Source organism: Carassius carassius, chromosome 28 (genome assembly GCF_963082965.1).
Source record: "Carassius carassius chromosome 28, fCarCar2.1, whole genome shotgun sequence".
Lineage (NCBI taxonomy): Eukaryota > Metazoa > Chordata > Actinopteri > Cypriniformes > Cyprinidae > Carassius > Carassius carassius.
In genome coordinates, this window is record NC_081782.1 from 2866093 (window position 1) to 2893116 (window position 27024).

General features: G+C 35.3%; 2 protein-coding genes across 3 annotated transcripts in view; both read right to left on the reverse strand.

The window, feature by feature from the left end:
* Positions 1–8077, reverse strand: part of LOC132107719 (alpha-actinin-4-like) — a 50056-nt gene extending 41979 nt beyond the window's left edge. For both annotated transcript variants that reach the window (XM_059513877.1, XM_059513878.1), the window contains exon 1: positions 7748–8077. In XM_059513877.1, coding sequence (XP_059369860.1) covers positions 7748–7879 — 132 coding nt within the window. In that variant the 5' untranslated portion in view covers positions 7880–8077. The remainder of the gene's footprint in view (positions 1–7747) is intronic.
* Positions 8078–10403: 2326 nt separating this feature from the next.
* On the reverse strand, positions 10404–26059 carry LOC132107707 (calpain-1 catalytic subunit-like). The gene is made up of 20 exons (XM_059513861.1): positions 25706–26059; positions 24745–24814; positions 23636–23754; positions 23432–23565; positions 22574–22745; positions 21733–21804; positions 20234–20322; positions 17805–17879; positions 17562–17698; positions 17309–17460; positions 16465–16667; positions 15607–15652; positions 15433–15507; positions 15255–15315; positions 14975–15039; positions 12433–12501; positions 11819–11897; positions 11497–11613; positions 10960–11018; positions 10404–10701 (listed from the first exon to the last, which is right to left on the reverse strand). Exons 1-20 carry the CDS (start codon positions 25889–25891, stop codon positions 10675–10677), a joined length of 2007 nt encoding a protein of 668 aa, XP_059369844.1. The 5' UTR covers positions 25892–26059; the 3' UTR covers positions 10404–10674.
* Between the last annotated feature and the right edge of the window lie 965 nt (positions 26060–27024).

The window sequence follows — 27024 nt, forward strand, 5'->3', positions numbered from 1 at the left end:
CCCAGACTTGAGTAAAAGTACAAGTGCTCTATCAAAAAAATGACTTGAGTAGAAGTTGAAGTGCTCTTTAAGCACCACACTTAAGTAGAATTACTAAAGTATTCAACATTTTTTGTACTTAAGTATTGCAAGTAGTCTATTTGAAAATCAAGTACAAGTATTGTGTTATGTAGATATTAAAGAAAGTAGAAGTTTGAACATTGTTTTTACTATTTCAAATGATTAACCTAAAGGACAATCACAATTCCTTTGACTGTAACTTTTTGTAAACAAAAAAACAGATTAAAGGGTTAGTTCGCCCAACTTGCAAAATTATGTCATTAATAACTTACCCTCATGTTGTTTCAAACCCGTAAGACCTCCGTTTATTTTTGGAACACAGTTTAAGATATTTTAGATTTAGTCCGAGAGCTCTCAGTCCCTCCATTGAAGCTGTGTGTATGGTCTACTGTCCATGTCCAGAAAGGTAAGAAAAACATCATCAAAGTAGTCCATGTGACATCAGAGGGTCAGTTAGAATTTGTTGAAGCATCGAAAATACATTTTGGTCCAAAAATAGCAAAAACTACGACTTTATCCAGCATTGTCCTCTCTTCTGTGTCTGTTGTGTGAGAGAGTTCAAAACAAAGCAGTTTGTGATATCCGGTTCACGAACGAATCATTCGATGTAACCGGATCTTTTTGAACCAGTTCACCAAATCGAACTGAATCGTTTTAAACTGTTCGCGTCTCTAATACGCATTAATCCACAAATGAATTAAGCCGTTAACTTGTTTAATGTGGCTGACACTCCCTCTGAGTTCAAACAAACCAATATCCCAGAGTAATTCATTTACTCAAACAGTACACTGACTGAACTGCTGTGAAGAGAGAACTGAAGATGAACACCGAGCCGAGCCAGATAACGAACAACAGACTGACTCGTTCACGAGTCAGGAACACTGATCTATATATATAACTTATATTATAGATCAGTGGTCAAGAACCGTTTCTGTCAGACGTGTCCGATTCAAGAACCGAGGAGCTGATGATACTGCGCATGTGTGATTCAGCGTGAAAGCAAACCAACACACAGAGCGCATGAACCGAACTGATTCTTTTGGTGATTGATTCTGAACTGATTCTGTGCTAATGTTATGAGCCCAGGTAAACCGAAGGCTTGCAGTCAACGCCAATGACGCCATAACGTCGAGCGCAAAAGAACCGGTGAACTGTTTTCTTCAACTGGTTTATTGAATCAAATTGTCAGGAAGAACTACTGGTGATTAGAAAACCGATGCAACCGGTTCTTGACTCATGAACGAGTCATTATCTGGCTCGGCACGGTGTTCATCGCTCTCTTCACATCAGTTCAGTCAGCACGCGCAGTCTTCTCAATTCGCTCAATGATGTGCCAGCTTCATCAAACCTGCCATCTACAGTTCTGTTTGTAATGGAATGATTCGTAACATTTTTATAATTGTTACGAGTAACGATGCAGCACATAAAAAAATATCGGAGTAAAAGTATTAAACTCATCGAAAATATGTACTGAAGTAAAAGTGGAAGTAGGAGAAAAAAAATAATACTCTAGTAAAGTACAGATACCGCCTTTTAGTACTTAAGTACAGTAGTGAAGTAGTTCTACTTCGTTACTATACATCTCTGGTTTTAGTGACATGGCTGAAACACAATCACAAGATTTTCACATTTTATTCTAAAAAGATAAAATGCATCAGTGCAACTTGTGATTTTTTTAAAGCTTGTCTTGAAAAAGGCGCCTGATAAAGGTTACATTAAAAACATTCAACCACACTGAACAGGTGAACTCATCTACTCACTAGTTGATTTTACGGTTTAATTGTGCTCTTGCAAACTATTCAAACTTTGAGGGGAAATGTTTTAAGGACTGACATTTAGGTTTTTCTTTTTACTTCCGAGTTCTGATGATTTTTTTTAGGCTTAAAATTGTGTACATTCATCTTTATCATGAACTAAACATGTAAGAATCAAACTTTTGTCAGTCGCAGAGCTTATTTTCTGCAGAAATCCAAAAGCTAGTTAAAATTTTTTACTGGTTTTTTGTTGAAGAAACAAAATTCATGCAAACTTCAGGACTGGCCAACAAAAATACACACTCAAATAGTTCATTTCAAATTAGATTGATGCATTTCTGTTTTGACTGTAATTGCAATTGTCATTTCTCAACTCAAACTCTATCCTTCAATTCATTTTTCAACAAGCCTGTGGCAATGCATACTGGGAATCCTTTCAGAAGTGGTGGGCGGCTGCTTATCGGAACACAAGCTGCAATCACTGAGTCCAGATAGAAACCGCACTGTCACCGAACGCAGTCAATGAGTCCAATCAAACGCATCTAAACACACAGACTCACGCAGTCACAGAGCGACACGACCCTGAGGCAGGGCTACTGTGATACCGCAAGACACCGTCTGCCACACCAAACACAGCCAGCTAAAACAAATAACCACACATAAAAGTCTCTTCTTTGGACCCTGCAGACCCCAGTCACATTTAGCTGCTGAATGCATTTAGTATTAAACAGACTTCTTACCTACGAAACTTCACATGAAATGCATGAAAAAATGACTTTCCTTCCATCCAGCTTCAAAGTGAAATCGCAAGGACCAGGTCACATGGCATTAAAGAATAAAATTACTTTCTTGAAATTTTGACCCCATAATGCACTGAAATGTGCACAATTCTTTTTTTAAACCAAACATTATTGTTGATTATAAATATTATTTCATGCAATATGAAAACTAATTAACAAAAAGTTCACTAACTACAAATGGAATATTTTACCCAATATTTTGTTGTGCATTTTGTTTTTACATATTAGACTCCCTAATTGTTAATTTAACGACAAGAAAATGCAAACACTAAATCAACGTGTTGAGATTGAAAAAAATATTTGGTGTAGCATTTACTTTGAAACTATTTCCCTCATAAATTGCTATTAAATTTCTGAAATAATTACAAAGAAACGACAATTAACACACTGAATGAAACTTTGATGATGTGACTGAAAGAGTCCAGTACTCCTTATTTACAACTTTTTGCAGTGCATTTGTAAGATACTTTTTGTACATGTTGCGACCTTTGTAGAGCGCTCCAAATGTGTCATTTATTAGGTTACTTTTTTGTGGAACACTTTTGAGGTTACCTTTTAGTTAACATGTTGCCCGAGAAGACAACCATCTATTTAGCCAGTAGACAGGACTGCAACTCACTAGGTTTTGGAATGGAGTCAATGTGTTGAACTTTTGAGAATTAATTCCACTGTTTTATTGAGGAACGACCTCTGGATCAGCAGCTCGAGTCTAGTCTGCAGTCTAGTCGATGTACATTCTAGTAGCATGCGATTCGATTACACTTGCTGCTGTGATGGCTTCAGTTCTGTAACACTTTAAACAGACATGATGAAATACAAAGATAGAGCGAGATATATCTTTATACAGAGCCAAACTCACTACCAAACACCTTCAAGCAGGTTTTTATTTGGCCTGCATTACTGTTCCTCTGGAGCACCCCTAACGGTGCTATAATCCACCTGAGTCTGTACAAAAAGTGAATTTATTACACGTAAGGGGTCTAAATACTATACCCTTAAGTCTTCAACTGTGGGGAAAAAAAATCACTAAAACACAGCCTTGAGTGGTTTATTATTTTAATGGCAACTTCAATGCAATAAAAGACCTTTTATATTTGCATTTATTTAAATAGTCACAATAGACATTTATAGTACAGAGTATTATAGTCTGTTACTGTTGCTAAGCAACATGACAATTTGGTGGCAGATTAGAATGCAGTTTATCAATATTCAGTGCCATGTTAAGATAAAATTGATATTCTAATAGTTCTTTTTAGTTTGAATTAATTGATATTTTTAAAAATGTTGTATTGACTATTTTTATTTTAGTTTTTGTTAAAGGCTTTATTAATTTGTGCATGTTTGTTTTTATGTATATAGTCAGTTATTATAGTGCATCATGTTATTTGTAGTTGTTGTAGTTTATTTTAGTAAACATTTCTGTGGGTTTCTTTTTAGTTAATTAAATAACCCTGTCCGAATTTAGAGTCAAAACATCTGTTTATAATCTTCAGCTATGCTCATCATAAACATCTGGAAGTGTTTGATGGCAATACAGAAACAGAAGAGACTACTGGAAATTGTTGGAAACTATACGGAATTCAAGATTAATTGAAGAAAAAGAAAATCCCTGTGATATAAAGTGCCATGGTATTACTACCAGAAATGTCCTTAAAGTTCTCAACCTATGGCAGTCGCCGATGTACTAAATATGAAGTTATCATCTACAACCCGAATTCCGGAAAAGTTGGGACGTTTTTTAAATTTTAATAAAATGAAAACTAAAGGAATTTCAAATCACATGAGCCAATATTTTATTCACAATAGAACATAGATAACATAGCAAATGTTTAAACTGAGAAATTTGACACTTTTATCCACTTAATTAGCTCATTTAAAATTTAATGCCTGCTACAGGTCTCAAAAAAGTTGGCACGGGGGCAACAAATGGCTAAAAAAGCAAGCAGTTTTGAAAAGATTCAGCTGGGAGAACATCTAGTGATTAATTAAGTTAATTGATATCAGGTCTGTAACATGATTAGCTATAAAAGCTTTGTCTTAGAGAAGCAGAGTCTCTCAGAAGTAAAGATGGACAGAGGCTCTCCAATCTGTGAAAGACTGCGTAAAAAAATTGTGGAAAACTTTAAAAACAATGTTCCTCAACGTCAAATTGCAAAGGCTTTGCAAATCTCATCATCTACAGTGCATAGCATCATCAAAAGATTCAGAGAAACTGGAGAAATCTCTGTGCGTAAGGGACAAGGCCGGAGACCTTTATTGGATGCCCGTGGTCTTCGGGCTCTCAGACGACACTGCATCACTCATCGGCATGATTGTGTCAATGACATTACTAAATGGGCCCAGGAATACTTTCAGAAACCACTGTCGGTAAACACAATCCGCCGTGCCATCAGCAGATGCCAACTAAAGCTCTATCATGCAAAAAGGAAGCCATATGTGAACATGGTCCAGAAGCGCCGTCGTGTCCTGTGGGCCAAGGCTCATTTAAAATGGACTATTTCAAAGTGGAATAGTGTTTTATGGTCAGACGAGTTCAAATTTGACATTCTTGTTGGAAATCACGGACGCCGTGTCCTCCGGGCTAAAGAGGAGGGAGACCTTCCAGCATGTTATCAGCGTTCAGTTCAAAAGCCAGCATCTCTGATGGTATGGGGGTGCATAAGTGCATACGGTATGGGCAGCTTGCATGTTTTGGAAGGCTCTGTGAATGCTGAAAGGTATATAAAGGTTTTAGAGCAACATATGCTTCCCTCCAAACAACATCTATTTCAGGGAAGGCCTTGTTTATTTCAGCAGGACAATGCAAAACCACATACTGCAGCTATAACAACAGCATGGCTTCGTCATAGAAGAGTCCGGGTGCTAACCTGGCCTGCCTGCAGTCCAGATCTTTCACCTATAGAGAACATTTGGCGCATCATTAAACGAAAAATACGTCAAAGACGACCACGAACTCTTCAGCAGCTGGAAATCTATATAAGGCAAGAATGGGACCAAATTCCAACAGCAAAACTCCAGCAACTCATAGCCTCAATGCCCAGACGTCTTCAAACTGTTTTGAATAGAAAAGGAGATGCTACACCATGGTAAACATGCCCCGTCCCAACTATTTTGAGACCTGTAGCAGAAATCAAAATTGAAATGAGCTCATTTTGTGCATAAAATCGTAAACTTTCTCAGTTTAAACATTTGCTATGTTATCTATGTTCTATTGTGAATAAAATATTGGCTCAAGTGATTTGAAAGTCTTTTAGTTTTCATTTTATTAAAATTTAAAAAACGTCCCAACTTTTCTGGAATTCGGGTTGTAGAAAACCTTTGCAGCAAAACACACTTGGACTATGTATCTTTACTGTCCTGTAGGGCACAAAGTTGAGTTTTTGCTTTCCAGAGGTCTACTACTGGATTTATACGCGCTTATCTACACAACAAGAACAAAGCTGGTTAAATCACTGCGTCTTATTTCAATTCATATCTGCCCAGCTTTATAACTCCCAAACAGGCTGTTCAATAGAGAATGAAACACTTCAGTGACCTTTCAGACATTTTGGGTGGAGCAGAGAGGCAAGTCTTAGCCAGTTACAGGGCGTTTGGCATTTGTTGGGGAGTAATGTCATGTCTGTCACGAATAAGGGGATGACTTAGGGATAATTCCACACGCCTTGTTTCGGTTGAGTGGAAACTGGCAACGGTGCGTGGAGACCGTAATGAAACTCAGTGTGGGGTTTTAACAAGGATGCGTTGGTTTAGTATTCACTAGTGAACTTTGGTCTGTGTGTAATATTCATCCTTACAAACACCGGAATAGAAATTCCTGAGCTGAAACATCATTTTACAATAACTATTTAGATCAACCCAACCACAAACCTGATCTCTAAAACCCAACATTCCAAAAATGTGTAAGCCAATCAGATAGCTCCAAGGTGGTGGGCATTTCTGATTGGCTAAAAAAGTGTGGGTCACTCTCCTGACCTTTTTGTGCTAGTAAAGTCAAAGACACAGATGTGTCAACTATTCACTGATATCTGTCAAGATGTAAAGATATTTTATGCATGACATCTGCAATGTGGTTTAAATTCATTTTAGCAGCTGAAATCCACAGTGTACATATTGGAAGGCCACTCTGCTTTCTAGATATCTAGATATTTGGCTTTGCAAGTGTAACGAAGCAAGTATAAAAAGAGCCAATAGTTGAGCAACTATCCTCCTCCACTTGACTTTCTCAAATAAATGCCCCATTTATGGGTCCGTCACACCTCTGGGGTCTGAAGGCCGGGGACTGTGTCTGTATATGTATGTATACATATGTGTATATATATATATATATATATATATATATATATATGTTTGTTTTTTTATTTGCATATGTACATGTGTGTGTGTGTGTGTGTGTGTGTGTGTGTGTAGGGGCTCTGGTGGGTTAATAATTATTTTTCCTATCAAACTTTGACCTTCCTTTCTCAAACTCTCTCCAATAGCTGTCTGTCACACCAAAAATGCAAATCAGTCAAACCTGTCTTTGCCCCAAAAGACACACACCCAAAAACGTCATTCAGCCCTTTGAGCATTCCTCAATATTCCTTGCCATAATTATTGTGCATAAAACACTAGAACACTCACTCACTATCAATCAGGTTTTCCACATAAACACCAGAGTGGATTCATAAGGAGAACGCGCCTCATACATTCATTTTAATTCTTTTTAGCTTATCTTTCCTCTCCAGAACAGCAGATCAACTTCAAAAACAGCATTTTTGCAGCTATTTTAAGCTCCCGTGCCGTGATATCTAGCAACTGCCATTTTAAATCCGGATGTATGGCTGTAACTAGGAGTCTAAATGTCGCTTTGAGAACGAACAGAGGGGAAAGGGAAAAGGAAAAAGGCAGTAGCAGCGAATGAGACTCGCTCGAGTAAAACAGGTTCAGCCGTTACAATGCATCACTCACTCACGCACACGCGCCTGAAACATTGTAACACTGAAACATTCGAAACCCGCGAAACATTGTAACATTCGAAGCGCGCTGCTGTTCTAAGCGCGTATAAAAACAGACTAGCGAAAATGAGACGACTAAAGCGTGTTAAACGCGCAAATATTTCATTGCACAGGCCCCCGGGCTTTCAGAAGCTCTTACCTTCCGCTGCTGTTTCTCCCAGGCCGGGTCCAGCAGTATGCCCCGGTCCCAATCGTTCTCTTGCTCCATGTATGTCTGCTGTTCGCCCGCTGAATATAAAGATTGATTATTAGCGGCGTGGTAATCTACCATGTCAGACACCTGAGAACACTGTAAAGACTTTTCCTAAACGGAAACCAAAAGAAACCCGGCTGCAGTAACTGCTCTCGAAGCCTGAGTCGCTCTGTATGAAGTGTCCGCTGCCGCTGACAGTCTCCTCGCCGAGAGTGCGTTCCTCCACCCGTCTGACAAAAATGGAGTAGCAGAGACGCGCCGCTCCCACTGAGGAGGAGGGGAGGAGGTAGTAGGCCCAGAAAACTCATGAATATTTAAAAGACCAGTTTTACTTATTCAGCAGATATCCGATTTTAGCTCTACCCACGAGCGGGATGGGCTTCTGCGATTGGCTAATCTCGTCGGGGGTAGTGGTTTTAAATTGAAAATGTGAATTTGTGGCTGTTATATTAAAATATTCACAGTGGGGTTCAGAGGTTTGAAAATATGATAATTAATATCTATTACAAATCTGAAAGTTTTTTTAGGAAGAGATTTAAGAAACGTTGAACTGCACTGTATGTGTATAAATAAATTGCATTTCATATGTGTGTGTGTGTGTGTGTGTGTGTGTTAAAAATGTATAGCCTGAATGCACTGTAAGTCGCTTTGGACAAAAGCGTCTGCTAAATGCATAAATTTAATCTTAAATTTAATTTAATTTAATTTAAATTTAATTTTAAAATAATAAATGTTCACAAGCTATATATAAATGTGTATATTATATATGAATGTATGTTTGTATTATTAAAATATTGCTTACATTATATTACTAACAAATTTCACTAGATTTTTCTATTTATTTAGTTACATATTTTACATATGCCTATAATTATATATGAAATTTATTACTTTACAATTGAATATGTTTGATATATTACGAAAGTCTGTCTTTCTGTCTATTCCACTTGTTTTTTCACTAGTGGTTTCAAATTATTAATATAAAACTATTATTATTCTTGGTTACTATTAATTTATTTAGTTACATATTTTACTAAATATGTTAGATTATAATTTAATTAAACATATTTTATATATTACCATGATGGTTTCTACTGAGCTATCTCTTTCTATTATTAAAATATATAAATATATTCATACCAAATTGTATTAGCTTTTTATTGTTCAATATATTACAAAATTCATTTTTCTTTCTTTTTTTCTTTCATGTATAAAATATAATTCAATTTGTTACTATATGAAAATGTAATTAAAAGCAAAGTGAATAGAAAATGTGTTTTTGTCTTGTACAGTGTATCAGTGTAACCTGTATCTTCTAAGTTTACACACTCACACAAACAGAAAGAGTTGATGTATTATTCATACACTTTCCACGAAACACTCACCAGCCGGTTGCGTTGTTTTTCTAGCCTTCATCTGAATTCAACTCTATACAGTTTTAATAGCACACATTATTTGTTGAAAACAGCATGAATGTTTATAACTTGAATTTATTGTGGTCAAACTAGTCTGGTTCTCTGCCAGCTATAAGCTGCTTAATCCTAGCATTAATATTTCATGGCGTCTGTCAAAGGGGACGTGAAGTGGGTCAACATCAGACAGATGAGCGCATCAGCCATACGCTGCTGTTTACATTGTTCATGACACCCAAATCCAGAGTATTAAAGAGCATCACCTCAAACACAAGGATTGATACTGAGCTTTATCTTTAATATCATCTCCTCTATTATCCATAAGATTCAAATACAAATCATTCGCTTATTTGAATCATTTAATGTTTGCATTTCAAAGCAGCCTCATGTTTAAAATCATAGCTGGGATATTTTACAGACCCGAAGCTTATATAAGAATCCTGAACTGATCCGGTCTACACATAATTTATTATCTGGCATATTTGCCGCTCATGCATGCTCTCAGAAGTTCCCACTGTAATAAATATTAACAGCACATGGCTCCAGAGACAAGAGGAACAACACATTCAAAAATTAGAAGTATTCATACGACCTAAATGAGGAACATTGGTTTAGTTAAACAAAAAGACCTGAAAAATGTCAGAATATATATTATTTATTATTTCTATGATTATTTATTATTAAAAATATCAAAATAGAATGATTTCTAATTATAAATTATTTAATTGTTATTGTTTTAATTGTATTACTTTTGTCAGATGTATTATTTATGATTGGTATCATTCGTATAAAATATAATTCATAATACAAAATCTGTTTAAATTACACGATAAAATTGTAATTTTGAATAAGAATATCAAATAAAAAAATTCTATGAAAAAATCTAATTATTAATTTTTTATGTTGTTATGCTAATAAAAATATTATACCAACTTAAAAATAGTGTTACATAACATAAATGTTAAAAATACTATTTTAGTTAGAATATGTCATATTTTTTATTATGTCAGAATATATATTATTGAACATTATTATAATTTTGCTATAATGAAATGTTTTTAAATATTTATTTATCATTTATAGTGCTAAACTGTAAAATAGTTATAAAACAAAATTATAATATAAAAAATGTCAAAATAAAACGATCAAAATTAATTTTATTGCGGATACTAAGAAAGATATTTCACCAATTTTTTTTAAAAATCGAATTTTTATTAAGCAGATTCATTAGTTGGCATCTGTCCACTAGAAGCAGTAAAAGCAGTAAACATATAAAGGTTAACAGTAGATCTCTACAAGTGCTGTGCAGTGATACATATAAAGTAGCTGTGTTCTTTGTCATATCTATTAATACACAATTTTTTGTATTGTAGCTTAATTGTAACGCTGTATTGACCAATCAGCTTCCACTCCAGGAACAATCTGTTTATATAGAGCTGTTTCCTTGCAGCTGGTCTGGAATCAGTTGTACATGGTCATTTTCAGGAACTACAAATCAAGAGAAAATGTTAAAATGGTGCACATTTAATGAATCACATTTTTCACAAGATTGTAGATTTCAAGCTCTGATTCACGCAATATCTGTCAGTCATGTTGCATAAAGATGGTTAAGAACTAAAGAGGACTGGTCAGCCAAGTTAAACATCAGAGAGGTTCAGAGGATGAAATATTGAGTGAGTGTGTGTGTGTGTGTGTGTGTGTGTGTGTAAAGAGGACTCAACACTCTCATGTGTATCATGTTTTTACCTTTCTGAAGTTGACTGAAATCACTCCCTTCCCTGTCGCATCACATGCCTGAAACTCGCCTGCAAACAAAAACATATATGAAGATAGATAGGTAGATATAAATGATTATTATTATTACTAATATGTATTAAAATTGTGTGTGTGTGTATTCGCCCACCCCGCCAGTAGGACGACTAAAACATTTCTGACAGTGTACATTTAAAGTGTACAGTTTTTTATTTTTCATATTTTGTTTTCATTTTAGTTAACGTTTTAGTCCTTATTTTTATTCGAACTTTTATTACATTTATTTTTATTATTGTATACTGAATTAAAAATGCGAAAGGTTGGCAACTTGATGAAATAAAATTAAAAAAAGTTTTTTTTCTATTTGAACAAAAGTTGTTTTATGGTTTTCGTTTAAATGAACTCTAATAATGCTGTAGGATATCCTGGAATAAGGTATATCCTGCTCATTTTTTCATTGTGGTCCAAACAAAACAGAAAAAAGTACTTTGATTTGACTTTGATTTGACTTTGATTTGTGTGTTCTCTTACGTATCATGAAGTTCAGTTTGGTGAGCAGGAAGAGGAATCCCGGGAAGCTGACTTTACCACCTGTCTCCGTGTAGCGCAGGACAATCAGCTGCATTATGAAATCATCCACCGATATACCTAGACCAGAGCAGACGAGCTCAGATCAACCTGATCTTCAGCACGACAGCAGATGAATGAACAGGTTTCTCTCCTGACAGCTGGGTGTGTGTGTGTTTTCATTCTCAATAAGTGTTGCGTCAATGAATGCATTTTCATGTACAGGGTGTGTGTTCATGCTCATACTTGCATTTGTGTGTGTGTGTGTGTGTGTCATGGGTTTCACCTGCTGCTGTCAGAGCGGGTGGGATTTCATGATAATCCAGCACCTGGTTCTTGTTTTTGTCGAATGTCATAAAAATACCCTATAAAAACACAGACAGATGGGTGAATAATCACAGAATCCAATCTTTATTAGATCTAAGATGTAGTCATGAATATTAACCCCATGCTGTGAAGCAACAGTTACATGTTATTTACTATAAAATAATAAATGAAAATTTAAATAATATATATATATATATATATATATATATATATATTACTGTATATATATATATATATATATATATATATATATATATATATATATATATATATATATTACTGTATATATATATATATATATTATTTTTTTTACTGTATATATATATATATATATATATATATATATATATATATATTTCTATATAATTTTAAATGTTTCCCACTATTTCATCTCATAGATGATCTTTGTGAACTTGAATGCACCATATGATGCAATCAGTCATGTGACATGAAAATGCACTGCTTCACCTTCTACAGTCTCATCCTGACCATAACCAAACACACCGTAAGTGCAAAATTAAATTAAATTAATTAAATTAAATTAAAATACTACAAACTGCCAAATGTCCTCACCGTCCACTCCCAGAGTTGTTCCCACAATGCCTGAAACTCCATCAAGTCGAGTTGTCCCTTTCCTTGGCTCTGATTGGAGCTGTTAAGGTAACATTCCAATCTCCACCCAATACATTCTTGTGAAACACACCATAAAATACCACACCCACCCACATCCACCTGCAGTTACTGAGACACACATCCGCTATGATGAGAATGAAATACTCACATATATTTCGCATAACACACACCATACTTGTCTTAGAAATAGAATGTGAAAAAAACTGTTGCATGTTACACTACCGGTCAAAATCTTGGAATTTTTCATGTTTTTGAAAGAAATCTAAATAAAAACAGTAAAATTGCGAAATATTTTTACAATTTATTACAAATAAATGTTTTCAATGCCAATATAATATAAAATGTAGTTTATTCCTGTGATCAAAGCTGAATTTACAGCATTATTACTCCAGTCTTCAGTGTCACATGATCTTCAGTATTTCAGATTACACAACTGTTTTCAATATTGATAATAATCAGAAATGTTTCTTGAGGAGCAAATCGGCATATTAGAATGATTTCTGAAGATCATGCGACACTTAAGACTGGACAATAATATATTACAATATATTACAATTAAACAAAATAGTTATTTTAAATTGTAATAATATTTCACAATTCTACTGTATTTCTGTTCAAATAAATGCAGCATTTTAATAAAATCAAAATGAATCAAAACTGATATTAATGCTAGAAGATTCATCACACTAGAAATTCTAGATTTTACCACACTCGTTTTACATTGCACAATTTATGCCATCTGCAAAGGGAAAATCTTTATACTGCATACAGCAGAAATTGTATGGGAAAGTATGCAAGCATGCTATTAAAGAATAGCCAAGCATTCTTAAACATTTAGGCATTTAACCCTTTCACGCATAGTGGTCACTACAGTGGACAGCTATTAAAAAAGCATTTTCTTGAATTTGCACGGGTTTTTATGGCAAAGTTGCACATCAATCTCTTCATTGGACCCTGGTGCATCATCCTATAAATTGCAACCAAGTGGCAAGCCTTTGTGTTTCGATTTTTTCCCCCTCCAAACCAAGATGGCCAAGGGTCAGTCAGACCCTTGCAGCATAAAGCAATATCTAATGAGTCATATCACAGTAAAATTTTCCAAGTTTTGATTTTAGATTGAGAGAAAACTCTGATTAATCACATGTCCACTGTAGTGGACGTCATGCATGCAATGGCTATATTTCAGCTACAATTCATAATTATAATGTGAATATTGTTTTTGAAATTTAAAACTTAAAAACTTAATATGCATTGACTTTTTCTACTGTAAATAAATGTATTTGTATTATTAGAATGTAATTTTCATTGACATCGAAAAAAGTCATGTGATTACATAATGTATGACACTTATACTGCATTACTTTACTTGTTAGATCAAAAAGTAATCTGATTTTATAATGCATGTTATTGTAATGCGTTTTTTTACTAATAACATCAAAAAGTAATCTGATTACGTAATGCATGTTACTTTTAATGCGTTTCTTTACTCATAACATCAAAAAGTAATCTGATTATGTAATGTGCGTTATTGTAATGCGTTTTTTTACTCATAACATCAAAAAGTAATCTGATTACGTAATGCATGTTACTTGTAATGCGTTTCTTTACTCGTTACATCAAAAAGTAATCTGATTATTAGGTAATGCACATTACTTGTAGTTAATTACGTGTTAGATCAAAAAGTAATCTGATTAGGTAATGCATGTTACTTGTAACACATTACTTTACTTGTAACATCAAAAAAGTAATCTGAATGGGTTATGCATGTTACTTGTAATGCGTTACCCCCAACACTGATCATTTCAGATGAGATTGAAAAAACGTATCGCTAGGTTTTCTCAGAGGAGGGCTATGATAGAAATGTGCACGTCCATCTTGAACATAATCATAATTATCAGCTAATAAGGGTAAATCTCCATACTCTGGTGCACTGGAGGGAGCATCTGAGTGGTTTCCACAGTTGTACCTTGACAGGCTGTAGAAAATTCTGATGGAATCACGTCCTCGTGTTCTGATATCATAGATACGCGAAGTGCAACTTGTATGAAGTTGTATGAAGCCATTGCAATATTTTGCATTTATATTTTTTGCATATATTTTATAGTTTTCATATTATTTGATATAATTGCATTGATTAGTTTGTTAAATTCACATACTTTATCTGTTTGATTATTGTCTTATATTTAATACAGTATATCTTCAGTTTAAACCAACCGCATGCTGTCCACTCAAGTGGACATCTGAAGATCTCTTTGAAAAATTTGTAAAAAAATAAAATAAAAATCAATTCTTGTTTTTCATGCCCTAAGAGCAATAAAAACACATAGGAAAAAAATCCTGACTGAGGTTATCATAATTCATGCATGAAAGGGTTAAATTCAATGTTTAGCGGTTTATCTATTTCTCTTGTGGGTCCATGCACACTAACCAGTGTGTTTGTTAGGACAGTGTATATCAGTAGTGCACTAGTTATGCAGGATACATCCATGAGCACCACGAAGCTCTTGCAGTGCTCCAAACTCAGCTGCTTCTCGCTACCTGCAAAGACTGACCGACCACAAAACGAGAAACAGAAACAATATCATCCAACTCACTTCCTCAGTGGTTTTTAACTCTGCTAGCAGAACTAATGAAAAGAAATGCATTAGCACCACACAGTTATGACAACTTCTCCTGCAAACCACGTTTACCATTAAAATGCAAATGTAGAAAAAAAAGAAATGGACAGAAGAAAAACAGCTTGTGAATAAACATGTTCTCACTTCCTTTGGCAATGGCTTCAGTCAGCATGTTATACAGATCTGAAGGGGTACAATAAGGCTCCTACAGACAACACGTACAACACTGTTAACAGTCACACGCATATGACATAAGAGCTACATATGAACTCTAAAAATACATACACAAATTCAAAAGTTTGCAAGTAATGTGTGTTTTTACCTTGCCACAGTGTTTCACAAAGAGATCTCCCACTTCATTTATAGACAGCAGACCTGCGAGACGTGGAGACATTGGCTACACACACAAACACACAGGCAGAAACAATTAAACCCAACAATTAAATGGACTCAGTGCTTACAAATGTTCAAAGCTACATCAACTTCTCTATTTTACCGGTGTAATCGAGTGTTCGTCTTCTACTGCTGGTGTCTCAACAGCTCTGCAAACACACAAAAACAACATACATACTGACATTTGTACTGTAGCAGTTTATGATGTTAAAACAAAGAAAAAGCAACGATCCCACACCAAGTTATGAAAACATCATTTCTGAATTTTCACCGAACGTTCATACAGTCCACGTTTTAAAACACTGAGTATACCTTTGAATGTTCTCTGAAAAAAGTAGTAACATTAAAGGGTCATATGATGCGATTTCAATTTTTTCTTTCTCTTTGGAGTGTTACAAGCTCTTGGTGCATAAAGAAGATCTGTAAAGTTGCAAAGACTAAAGTCTCAAATCCAAAGAGATATTCTTTTTAACAAAGTTAAGACTGCCACGCCCCTCTAAAACACCTTGTTTAAACACGCCCCACATGTCTACATCACTGTGTGGAAATATTTGTGTAATGATGCCCAAATGTTCACGCAAAGAAAGAAAGTGTGGTTTCAATAACACAGTTAGTGTTGAAGCAGTCATATCATTTAATAAAAATATATATATATATATATATATATATATATATATATATATATATATATATATATATATATATATATATATATAAATAATTCAAATGTTATTTTTAATATGAAAAAATTTGAGTAATAATTAAGTAACACTGAAATAACACTGCAGCAGAAAATATTGGAAAATACTGAGAAAATATTAGTTATGTGTATTAGATTACTGGCTCTGTTTCTCAGAATAAACACCCATGGTTTGCTCTATATTTAATTCCACTGCTGTCAAACAAGATGTTATAGAGATCTTGTTTGGGATTTTCCAGCATGTTGGTGAGCATCACTTACATGGTTTGGTTTCCTTTCTCAGTCAGGACTCTCAGAATGAATTCTCCCCCCCTCCTGTTCTCTGTGTGGGGAACGATGATGTAACGACCGGGTGGCAGGCGATCGCGATACACCAGCTCCCGGCGCTGCATTACAGCCATGCGGCGCTCCGGGGTTAACTGCGCCAAGTCTCGAGAGGAGAGGAAATCACGATCGGATGGGGCCTGATCACACACACACCACACACACACACACACACACACACACACACACACACACACACACACACACACACACACACACACACACAAACACACACACACACACTATCAGATAGAGACACTAACATGCTCAAATCTTCACATCATGAGCTCAGAAATTATTATTTTTATTTCATTTTTCCTTTACGCATATATTCCTTTTTTCATACATTCATATATTTTATTTAAATAATATTATATAGATATTATATACAAATATACTATAGTTCTTCTTTCTAACCAGTACAATACATAATATATAATAAATTATATATAATATGTTACATAATACAGTGACTAGTTCATCTTCTGAAGCAAGGTGGTTATAATTAACTAAAACCCTAAAATATCCCTTTACTTAAAAAAAGTTCCACATTCCTCATGTCCATTTAGTTTAACTTGATGTACTAAAATAACTGAAAATAAACGACAAAAACGCAACTAGAATTTAAATAAAAAATAATGAATAGAAAAACTATCTCAACCACAGTAGGACAACATTGCTTTGAAGTGTTCATTGTAGCCGTCTGAGAACCTTTAACCATCCAACCAATCAGATTGCAGCTTGTATAATAATACACACTTAGAAAGCAGAGTTGTAAAACCTTGTATATGAGCAGCGCGGTGTTGTACGGCCCTCCTGTCTTACGAGTGTGTTTCTGCATGAGCGCCAGCAGGAATGAGCACTGTTTTTCAGGATCTCCGGAGATGGAGATTTTGTCCTCCTCCAGCAGGTTCAGACTGTACTGAGGAGGCCCTACAAACACACACATGTGAGTATAATACAGTGACTGACAAGTTCTACTGTTGAAGCTGTATGATATTTGTGTATGAGTGTGAACAGTGATGCTCACGTACCTTGCCGAGGAATCCAGCGTCCGTGATACAAAGTAAATTTCCAGGGCTTTATGACTCTGCTCTCACTCAGTGTAACTTCGCTCAAATGACAAATCTCTATCACAGAAAAGTTCCGGCAGAAATCTTCCGGAGTCATCCTGATGGGCAAAAAGAAAACGATGAAGATGCATCTGCCATCTAAACCAATCAAAGAAGAGCCTGAATATGAATCAGCCAATCAGAATAGAGAGAAAACCGTCTCACCAGAATTCCCCGTCTTTTTGCTGGACTCTCTCCACACGCCGCTGCTCTTCAGCGCTCACATCATTCCACTCTTTCCTAAACTCATCATTAAGCAACAAACATTTGTTTTATATTTATCAAACGTCTTTTTGCACTTTATCTAAATGTAATATTTAAATCATTTTGAATTTTGTAGAGGTCTGAGGACAACTATATGCCCAAAATATAGTTAAATAAAGGATGCGTTCAGCTGATAAAAAGTGACAGTAAATAAATTTTTAATGTTACAAATGATTTCTGTTTCAAATAAATGCCATTCTTGTGAACTTACTATTCATCAAAGAACCCTGAACAGATTAGGGTTTCCACAAAAATATTCAGCAGCACAACTGTTTTTAACATTGATAATAATCAGAAACGTTTCTTGAGTCGCAAATTAACATTACATTTACATGTAATCATTTAGCAGAGGCTTTTATCCAAAGTGACTTACAAATGACAACAATAGAAGCAATCATACCAACGAGAGAAAAACAACAGTATACAAGTGCCATGACAAGTCTCAATTAGTCTAGTATAGAACCCATAGCTATGTTTCTTTTTTATTCCAGGAACAGGAAACACAAGAAACTGCAAGTGCCAGTATTAGTTGGTCAAGTGCTGGCGAAAAAGATGAGTCTTTAGATGTTTTTAAAAAAAATAAGTAAAGACTCAGCTGTTCGAATTAAGATTAGAAGGTCATTCCACCAGCTGGCCACAGTCCAGGAAAAGGTCCGTGAGAGTGATTATGAACCTCTTTGGGATGGCACCACAAGGCGTCATTCACTTGCAGAACGCAAGTTTCTGGAGGGCACATAAGTTTGAACTAATGGGTTTAGGTATATTGGTGCCGTGCCAGTGGTCGGCTTGTAGGCAAGCATCAGTACCTTGATCTTAATGTGAGCAGCTACTGGTAGCCAGTGTAACCTGATGAGGAGAGGAGTAATGTGAGCTTTTTTTGGCTCATTGAAGACAACCCTCGCTGTTGCATTCTGGATCAATTGCAGAGGCTTGATAGTACATGCAGAAAGGCCCGCCAGGAGAGCATTACAATAGTCCAGTCTGGAGAGAACAAGAGCTTGGACAAAAAGTTGGGTGGCTTGCTCTAACAGAAAGGGACTAATCTTCCTAATGTTGTAATTGTAGCAATATGTTCTGTCAAGCTTAATTGATGATCCATCGCAAATTCTAGGTTTCTGGCTGTCCAGAAAAGGAGTAATGGTTGACGAACCCAGCTGTATAGAGAAGTTGTGATGAAACGATGGGTTAGCTGGAATCACCAGCAGTTCTGTCTTAGTAAGGTTGAACTGAAGGTGATGGTCATTCATCCAGCTAGAAATGTCACTCAGACAGGCTGAAATGTGAGCAGCTACCATCGGATCATCTGGTTGGAATGAAAATTAGAGTTGAGTGTCATTAGCATAGCAGTGATAAGAAAAGCCATGCTTCTGAATGACAGATCCTAATGACGTCATGTTGATGGAGAAGAGAAGTGGTCCAAGTACTGAGCCTTGAGGAACCCCAGTAGCAAGAAATTGTGACTTAGAAACTCCACCCCTCCAAGACATGCTGAAGGATCTGTCTGAGAGGTAGGACTTAAACCACAGGAGTGCGGTTCCAGAGATCTTTCTGAGGGTGGACAGGAGAATCTGGTGATTAACGGTGTCAAAAGCAGCAGACAGGTCCAGTAAGATGAGTACTAAGGATATTGAAGCTGCTCTTGCTAGTCGCAGGGCTTCAGTAACCGAGAGCAGAGCAGTCTCAGTTGAGTGGCCACTTTTGAAGCCAGATTGGTTGCGGTCCAGGAGGTTGTTCTGTACAAGGAACATAGAGAGTTGGTTGAACACAACTCACTCAAGTGTCTTTGCAATGAATGGAAGAAGGGATACCGGTTTTCTAGAAGTGCTTGATTTAGAGATGGTTTCTTAAGCAGTGGGCTTACCTGATCCTGCTTAAATGCTGAGGTAAATGTACTAGAGTGAAGAGAGGAGTTGATAATGTGAGTAAGTGAAGGTATGACTGAAGAAGAAGCTTAAAGGGGATAGGTGTGTGGGGATAGGATCAAGGGTATAGTATATTTCACTATATGATAGGATAGGATAATGTATTTTTCACATTATATTCTAACAATATTCTAAATCACCTGAATGATTTCTGAAGGATTATGTGACACTGTAACAATGCTGAGCATCACAGGAATAAATTAAATTTTACAATATGCTCAAATAGAAAAGTAATCTTGAACGGTAAGAATCTTTTACAATATTACTGTTTTTACTGGACTTTTAATCAAATCAATGTAGCCTTGATGAGCATAAGAGACTTTATAAAAAAAAAACATGTTTGTTACTTGAAATAAATGTATGTATATATATATATTCACTTTCATATTTATATAAGGTGTTTTGTACCCGTTGTCACTCCAAGGCCCATTCCACTCAGTGTTACCCCACGGGTTCCTGATCCGCACCAGATGAACCGGACCTTTCGTAGTCGCGATCTGAGACAGACAGAAAGCAAACTCAGTCTGAAGAGCAGTGCTGTTTGCAGGATTTGCTGTGTTTCTCTTACTTGAGAAGAGAATATATTCTGGCCTTTAGACAAAAACATTTCAGCTATTTGGATTTTTATCAATGACCTAAGAGAGAAATACTAGCCTATACTGCTGTTTCAATAAAAATAAATCAGCCATTTATGATAAATACATCATTGTGTGGGACAACTCATATTTTCTTGAAAAGGTTCTCAAAAGTTATCAACCAACATTCTTCCAGTAACATTAACAGAACATTTGTTAAAAGATATCTGGTCATTAATGTTACAGTAGCATGAAAACATTTATCATTCAAGAAACTTTTCTCTTTTTTTTTTTTTTTTTTAAAGTTACTACTCAGGTAACACATTTAGAATAAAAAAACTTATTCTGAAGTTTTTCTAAAATGCTAAATTCTTACAACATTCTATTAAATGTATTTTACCCTAAACACAACGTTTTTTGAACTTTATATTCTACAAACATTAAAATGTCCAGTTTTCCTATCACGATTAGAACATTACTTAAAGGTTACAAAAATGTTTCTCAGAACTCAAGTACAGATCAATTAAAGTGCCCCAATTATAGGTAATGAAAGCCTCGTATTTTGGTTTTGGGAGTCCCCAACAACAGGTTTGACATGCATGCAAGGTCATAAAACACTTTAATTCTCTTATAATATGAATTTACCAACAAGTGGACGGGCAATATGCTAATGTTTCATGTTGTCGTCAACATGAAACGGCTTGGAATTTGTTTTAAAAACGACTCGTTTCAATGATTCAGACTCGACTCTTTGGAGGGACGATAACTTTTTACATCGTGCACCTTCAGATTTTAAACTTTGCAGGATGTTTTTATTCACGTAGAGATGTTACACACTGCATGAAAGGTCATTTTCAAAAATCCATAATAAGGGCACTTTAAAGAAGATGCACAGAGAATGCTGTTCTGAGAATAAGAGAGAATATAGTCAAATTAAAAAAAAAAGTTATAAGAACTTTTCAAAAACCTTGCTTTAAGAATATTATTTATATTTATTATTTATAATTATTTATAACTTTTAAAAAACGCTTCATAGTATTCAAAAGTAACATTCCTATAATCAAATGATCAAATGTTCCTCTTTTACATAAGCAAGAAAAGAAAAACCTAGTAAAACTTGAAAATAAAAAAATAATAATATTAAGAAATATTTCAGATTGAAGTATGTGAATTGGGACTCAGCAATACTAGAGGTGTTGTTATTTAAGCAGATGGTGCCCTCTGGTGGAACACTGAGCTTTAAAGACACAAAACACAAATCAAGAGCTGCTTTGACAGTCTGATAATGAAAGAGAGTGAAAAAAACACCCAAGGGAAAATTTCCCCTCTCACCGTCTCAAAGCCAGTCATAGTGTAGGCATGGTAGTACACAATCTCAAACTTATTTTTCTTCCCAAAGGTACCCTTCACAAAGACAGAGAGACAAGACAATAGATTACTGTACTTCCACAAAATCACATTTCCTGGAACTCTCAACTGCTGTCACAGACACAAAGCAATGAATACTTGCATCAAGCAAGGATACATTAAATGTATCAAAGGTGACAATAAACACATTTATAATATTAACAAAACACATATTTAATTATTTATTTAATTTTTAATAAATGATTAAATTTATAAAAATAACAAAATATTTAGATTTAGAATAAATGTAGTTCTTTTGAGCTTTCGATTCATCAACGAATCCAGAAAAAATAGACATGACAGTTTCAACAAAAATGTATATCAATAATATTCAGAAATGTTTCTTGAGCACCAAATCAGCATTTTAGAATGATTTCTGAAGATCATGTGACAATGATGAAAATTCAGCTAGGAATAAATTACATTTTCAAACATTTTGTAATAGAAAACTGTTTTAAACTGTAGTAAAACTTCACAATATTACTTTATTTTGAGCTTCGGTGAGCAGAATTGTTCAGAATCATTAAAATCTTTTGAATGGTAGTGTAATGGTAGCGTAATTCTGTGACACTTTATTGGAGTTTAAATGTCTACAGAATTTCAAGCTTTCTATTCACTGTCACTGTTTGAACAGGAGCAGCATGAACATTCTACTAAACATCTTTATTTGTATTCCACACAAGTCATCATACAGGTTTGAAATGATGTGAGGGAGAATAAATGATGAGAGAAATTCCTTTTAATAATGCATGTGAAGAGAGCGTACCTCTGTGTTAGCACAGTTGACCAGAGCTCCTTTCTGCAGCAGCGGGTGCAGGAGAGAGTCCAGTATTTGAGGGTCCGATGGCACCGGGAGTCCCTCTGTAATCCCACCTGTCATGTCTGCCAGAGCCTCGTGAGGTAAACCCATGTCCAGAGCAGTATAACCACCCTTTAGCCTAAGAAAGAGATGGAGTGGATAATCTGAGCAGAAGCAGTTTATTTGCATGCAGAGCTCACCCTCAGACCTTCCAAGATGTAGGCAGAACAGATTTGTAGAAATGGATGCTCTGCAGTGAAAGGGTGCCGTCAGAATGAGAGTCCAAACAGTTGATTAAAACATTGTGAAGCTTAAAGCTGCATGTTTGTACGAAACTTTAAAACGTATAAATCTTCGCTTCTGGCAAAAACACAAGTCCTTAATGTTTAATTACTCGTTCTCCTGTGAAAAAAAAGAGCTTGATCTGTGCAGATTTCTATCCTATAACAACTTTTTCACTCGAGGAAGCGTTATTATGTATAGAGGACTCATATTTCATCCTGAAGCTATGACATGCCCAAACATGCAGCTTCTCGTTTCACAAGACATTAACTGAATGACTGGAGTGCTGTGGATTATTGTGATGTTTTTATCAGATGTTTGGACTCTCATTCTGACGGCACCCATTCACTGCAGAGTATAGGTTGGTGAGCAAGTGATGCAATGCTACATTTCTCCAAATCTGCTCTGATGGAGAAACAAACTCATCTCCGTCTCGGATGGCCTGAGGGTGAGTAAATGTTTTAGCAAATGTAAATTTTTGTGTGAATTTTTCCTTTAAATATGATATCCAGGCATTTATTTGCACCAAAATATTCCACTAACTTGGCATAAGCTTTCTCCAGTAGAGCACTCCAGAATTCTTCTCTGTTTGAGGAGCGCATATAGACCAGTTCACCGTTTTCTGTCGGCAAGCGGTCATCAATTTGCACCTCAGTCCACTCACCATACTGCCAAAACTACAGACAGAGAGACAGCGTTAAACCCATCACAACTGCTTCATTCTGTACAGTAACATACAGTACCAACCCGAAAACGGAAGCAGCCGTTGTATCCCCTCTGAAAGTCTTGTCCTGGGGGAACGACCTGATCCAGAAGAGTATTGTTGAGAGAAAGAGACGCCACCGCAGACAAGAACCAGCAGTCATCTGAGAGAGAGAGAGAGAGAGTTAAAGCACATTAGACCCGTTCAAACATGTTTTAGGTCAAATCTGCTTCTAAAAGATGATTCTAAAGTTATGTGGTGTAATAAGTTTACTCTGCTACTTTGGTTGTTTTTGGTTTTACTTTTCAACATTTAATATTAAATGGAGACCTAACACAAAACATAATCAAACATTTTAACTGCGTATTAACAAAATATGGTCAAAAGTTTGCAATAATTATGATTTTTAATGATCTGAACATTAAAGTCTCTTTTGCTAAACAATGTTACATTTATTTGATAAAAAAATGGTATAACCAAAATTTTGTATGGTATTGTATCACAGTTCCCACAAAATGTTGGGTAGCAAAAACTGTTTTCAAAATTGATAATAATCAGAAAAGTTTTTTCTGAAAAGCAAGTCATTATATTGGACTGATTTATGAAGGATTGTGTGATACTGAAGACATTAAAGAGCCATGATGCTGAAAATTCAGCTATGATCACCGGAATAAATTACATTTTCAAATAGACTAAAATGGAAAACAAATATAATATAAAAAACATAATAATATAAAAAAACGTACTGTATTTTTAACAAATATATTCACTATATATATATTCAAGTCATCAGACTTTTTGTCCTTTTTGAACAGATTCTGGGTCAAAATCTTGTGTAGTTCTATTCATGTTTTTGAGGATAAGGGTATCATTGTCTAATTTGATGAGCTTCTACCAAGTGATAGATCAATGTGCAACTAAATTCTATTGAGTATGATTGGATTCACAACCTCTGACCTTAATAACAAAAGAGAAATGGTAAGTGTTGCACTGTATTATATGTGTTTAGCTTTGTGTGATCAACCACTGATTTACAGCAAACACTAAAGCCATTTGATGCTTTTATGAAGCACAAACAGTGTGTTATACAAGAACCTGTATTGTTCTCAGTGTGAATTCTTATTGTTTAAATTGTTCAAAATCAAATTCTCACTCAGTTTTCCCTGGCAGATGTCCATACGTGTGGCTCCATCTGCAATAAACTGAGGAAACTTACAGATCTCCTGGAAAAGAGAGGAGAAAGTACAAAAGGTCACTTTACGATCAATGGATATTTAGGAATAGGAATAATATGTCATCGTTTAAAAAAACAAACAAACAAAAAAACCATGTTTTATTATATTCACTTATATAAAGGATCTATTATGAAACCTTAAAGCAATAAAAGATCCAACAAAACAAATGCTAAATGCCATCAGAATAATGTTGCATAATGTTGTAAATGATGTTGTGAATAATGTTGTAAAGTCCTTGGACACTTAAGTCAAATGTCATGCCATCTTTAAACATTCCAAGCTATATTGTCTTACTTTTGGACAAACAAATATTAGCACCTACAACAAATCTTCAGACTGTTATTGCATAAAATAAACAGCACCTGCTTTGAATGGCATTGAAACAGTTTAAGGCTGATTATAAGTGGCGAAATCCTTCTTATTAGTGCATATCTTAAGGTAGCTAATGTTTATGTATAATTCTAATAACTTTTTAAAGGCCCGTTTGATGTACGTTCTTATAATGTTGAGAAAAAAATGTTCTCGGAATATCATTTTCAACGTCCTTATGTTGTTATTTGTTCTTGATGAACATTCTAAGAAACTTTTTTATAACATTCTTAAAATAACATTTTAAGCACGAAATTTAGAATATTAAAAATAAGCATTCCACTAACATTAGCCTATATTTTGGGTGAAAACAAACGTACCAGAAAGTTGTAAGAAACGTTTTTGGAACCTTGGCATAAGGTTATAATCATGGTTTTTCTTTTCAATGTCGAAACATTTCAAACCAACGTCCCCACGTCGTTTTTAGAACCTCCATGGCCGGAGAAAAGCACAGCTCTGGCTCTCGGGACTCGGAGGTGTGTGCTGGGCTGGGCTGTCGCTTTGGCTCACCTGTGGTCGTTTCCAAACCAAGTTTTGCAGAATCGGCATGTTCTGCACCGGGAACATGGTGTCCTTGTAAAGCCGGTCCAGCAGAGGAAGCCCGGAGGTGGGAGACCTCATCGTCGGGCTGCCCAGACTCTCCCAGGGTTTGGAACCGTACGAGTCCCTGCTCAGTTGTTTCTTGAGTTCACACATACTGGAGAGCGACTTCTGTCCTTCTGAATCTGTCGATGTGTTTGGGAACGAGTGTATCTGAATGCGCACACAGACGGTTATATTTATCCACACCGTCAAAAACGTCAACGAATCGAATATTGGTCCGTGGTAAAGTGGGCGTAAACTTCATCAAAGCAGGTCTTTCCTCAGCTTACCTTTAAACATCTCTCCCTCCAGCTGTGCGCTAACTAACACTGTCCAAACGAAAACATCTGTCCTCATAAACGACAAACTTAACCACATAACCATCAGCTGATCTTGCAAAAAGAACTTTGCGTTGACGTTTTGCAACAAAGGCAAGCAATAGATGTATAAACAAATGCCACGATGAAGCAGAAGAGATGAGGAGAGTTTGGAGGTTTGCAGGTCTTTATTCAATTACTGATCTATTGCTGAGATGTCTGAACTGTAATGTGCATGTCAGCCTGGTCTTTGGATGCCTTAAACTACAAAACACAATATCCAGACCCATGCAGTGAAAGAAAAAAATAACTAAATAAAAAAATAAAAATAAAAAACCTGAGGTTCAAAGTTTGGAAAAATTTCTATTTTTGAATGTTTTTGAGATAAGTCTCTTTTGCTCATCAAGGCTGTATTTTTTAAAACAAACAAACACACAAACAAAAAACAGGAATAATTAGTGAAATATTTTTACAATTTAATATAACTAAATGTTAAAATGTAATTTATTCCTGTGATGCGATGTGATTACTCTAGTCTTTAGTGAAACCTGATCCGTAAGAAATTATTTTAATATACTGATTTTCTGCTCAAGAAACATATCTGATTATTATGACTTCTTTGTTTGTTTGTTTGTTGTTGTTTGTGTGTGTGTGTGTGTGTTTGTGTAAAATGTAATATATTATTATTATTATTTAATTTCGATGAATAGAAAGTTCAAAATAAACAGTGCCGGATTTATTTGAAGTAGAAATCTTTTTATTTTATAATTATACTATAAATGTCACATTTGATGAAATGAATGCATTTCATTTCAAATAATTAATTTCTAAAAAAAATCTAATGAATCTACTGACCTCAAAGATTTGAACAGTGGTTTGTTTATTGCATTAAGGAATAATATTATTTTTGTTTTTGTGCAAAATATATAA

Coding starts and splice junctions, on each gene's coding strand:
- LOC132107707 (XM_059513861.1), bottom strand. CDS start 25,891: ATGTGTGAACTCAAGAAACAACTGAGCAGGGACTCGTACGGTTCCAAA. Junction 23,755..24,744: donor CATCTGCCAGGGAAAACTGA/GTGAGAATTTGA, acceptor TCTCTCTCTCAG/ATGACTGCTGGTTCTTGTCT. Junction 17,880..20,233: donor GGGCCTTGGAGTGACAACGG/GTACAAAACACC, acceptor TGATGAGTTTAG/GAAAGAGTGGAATGATGTGA.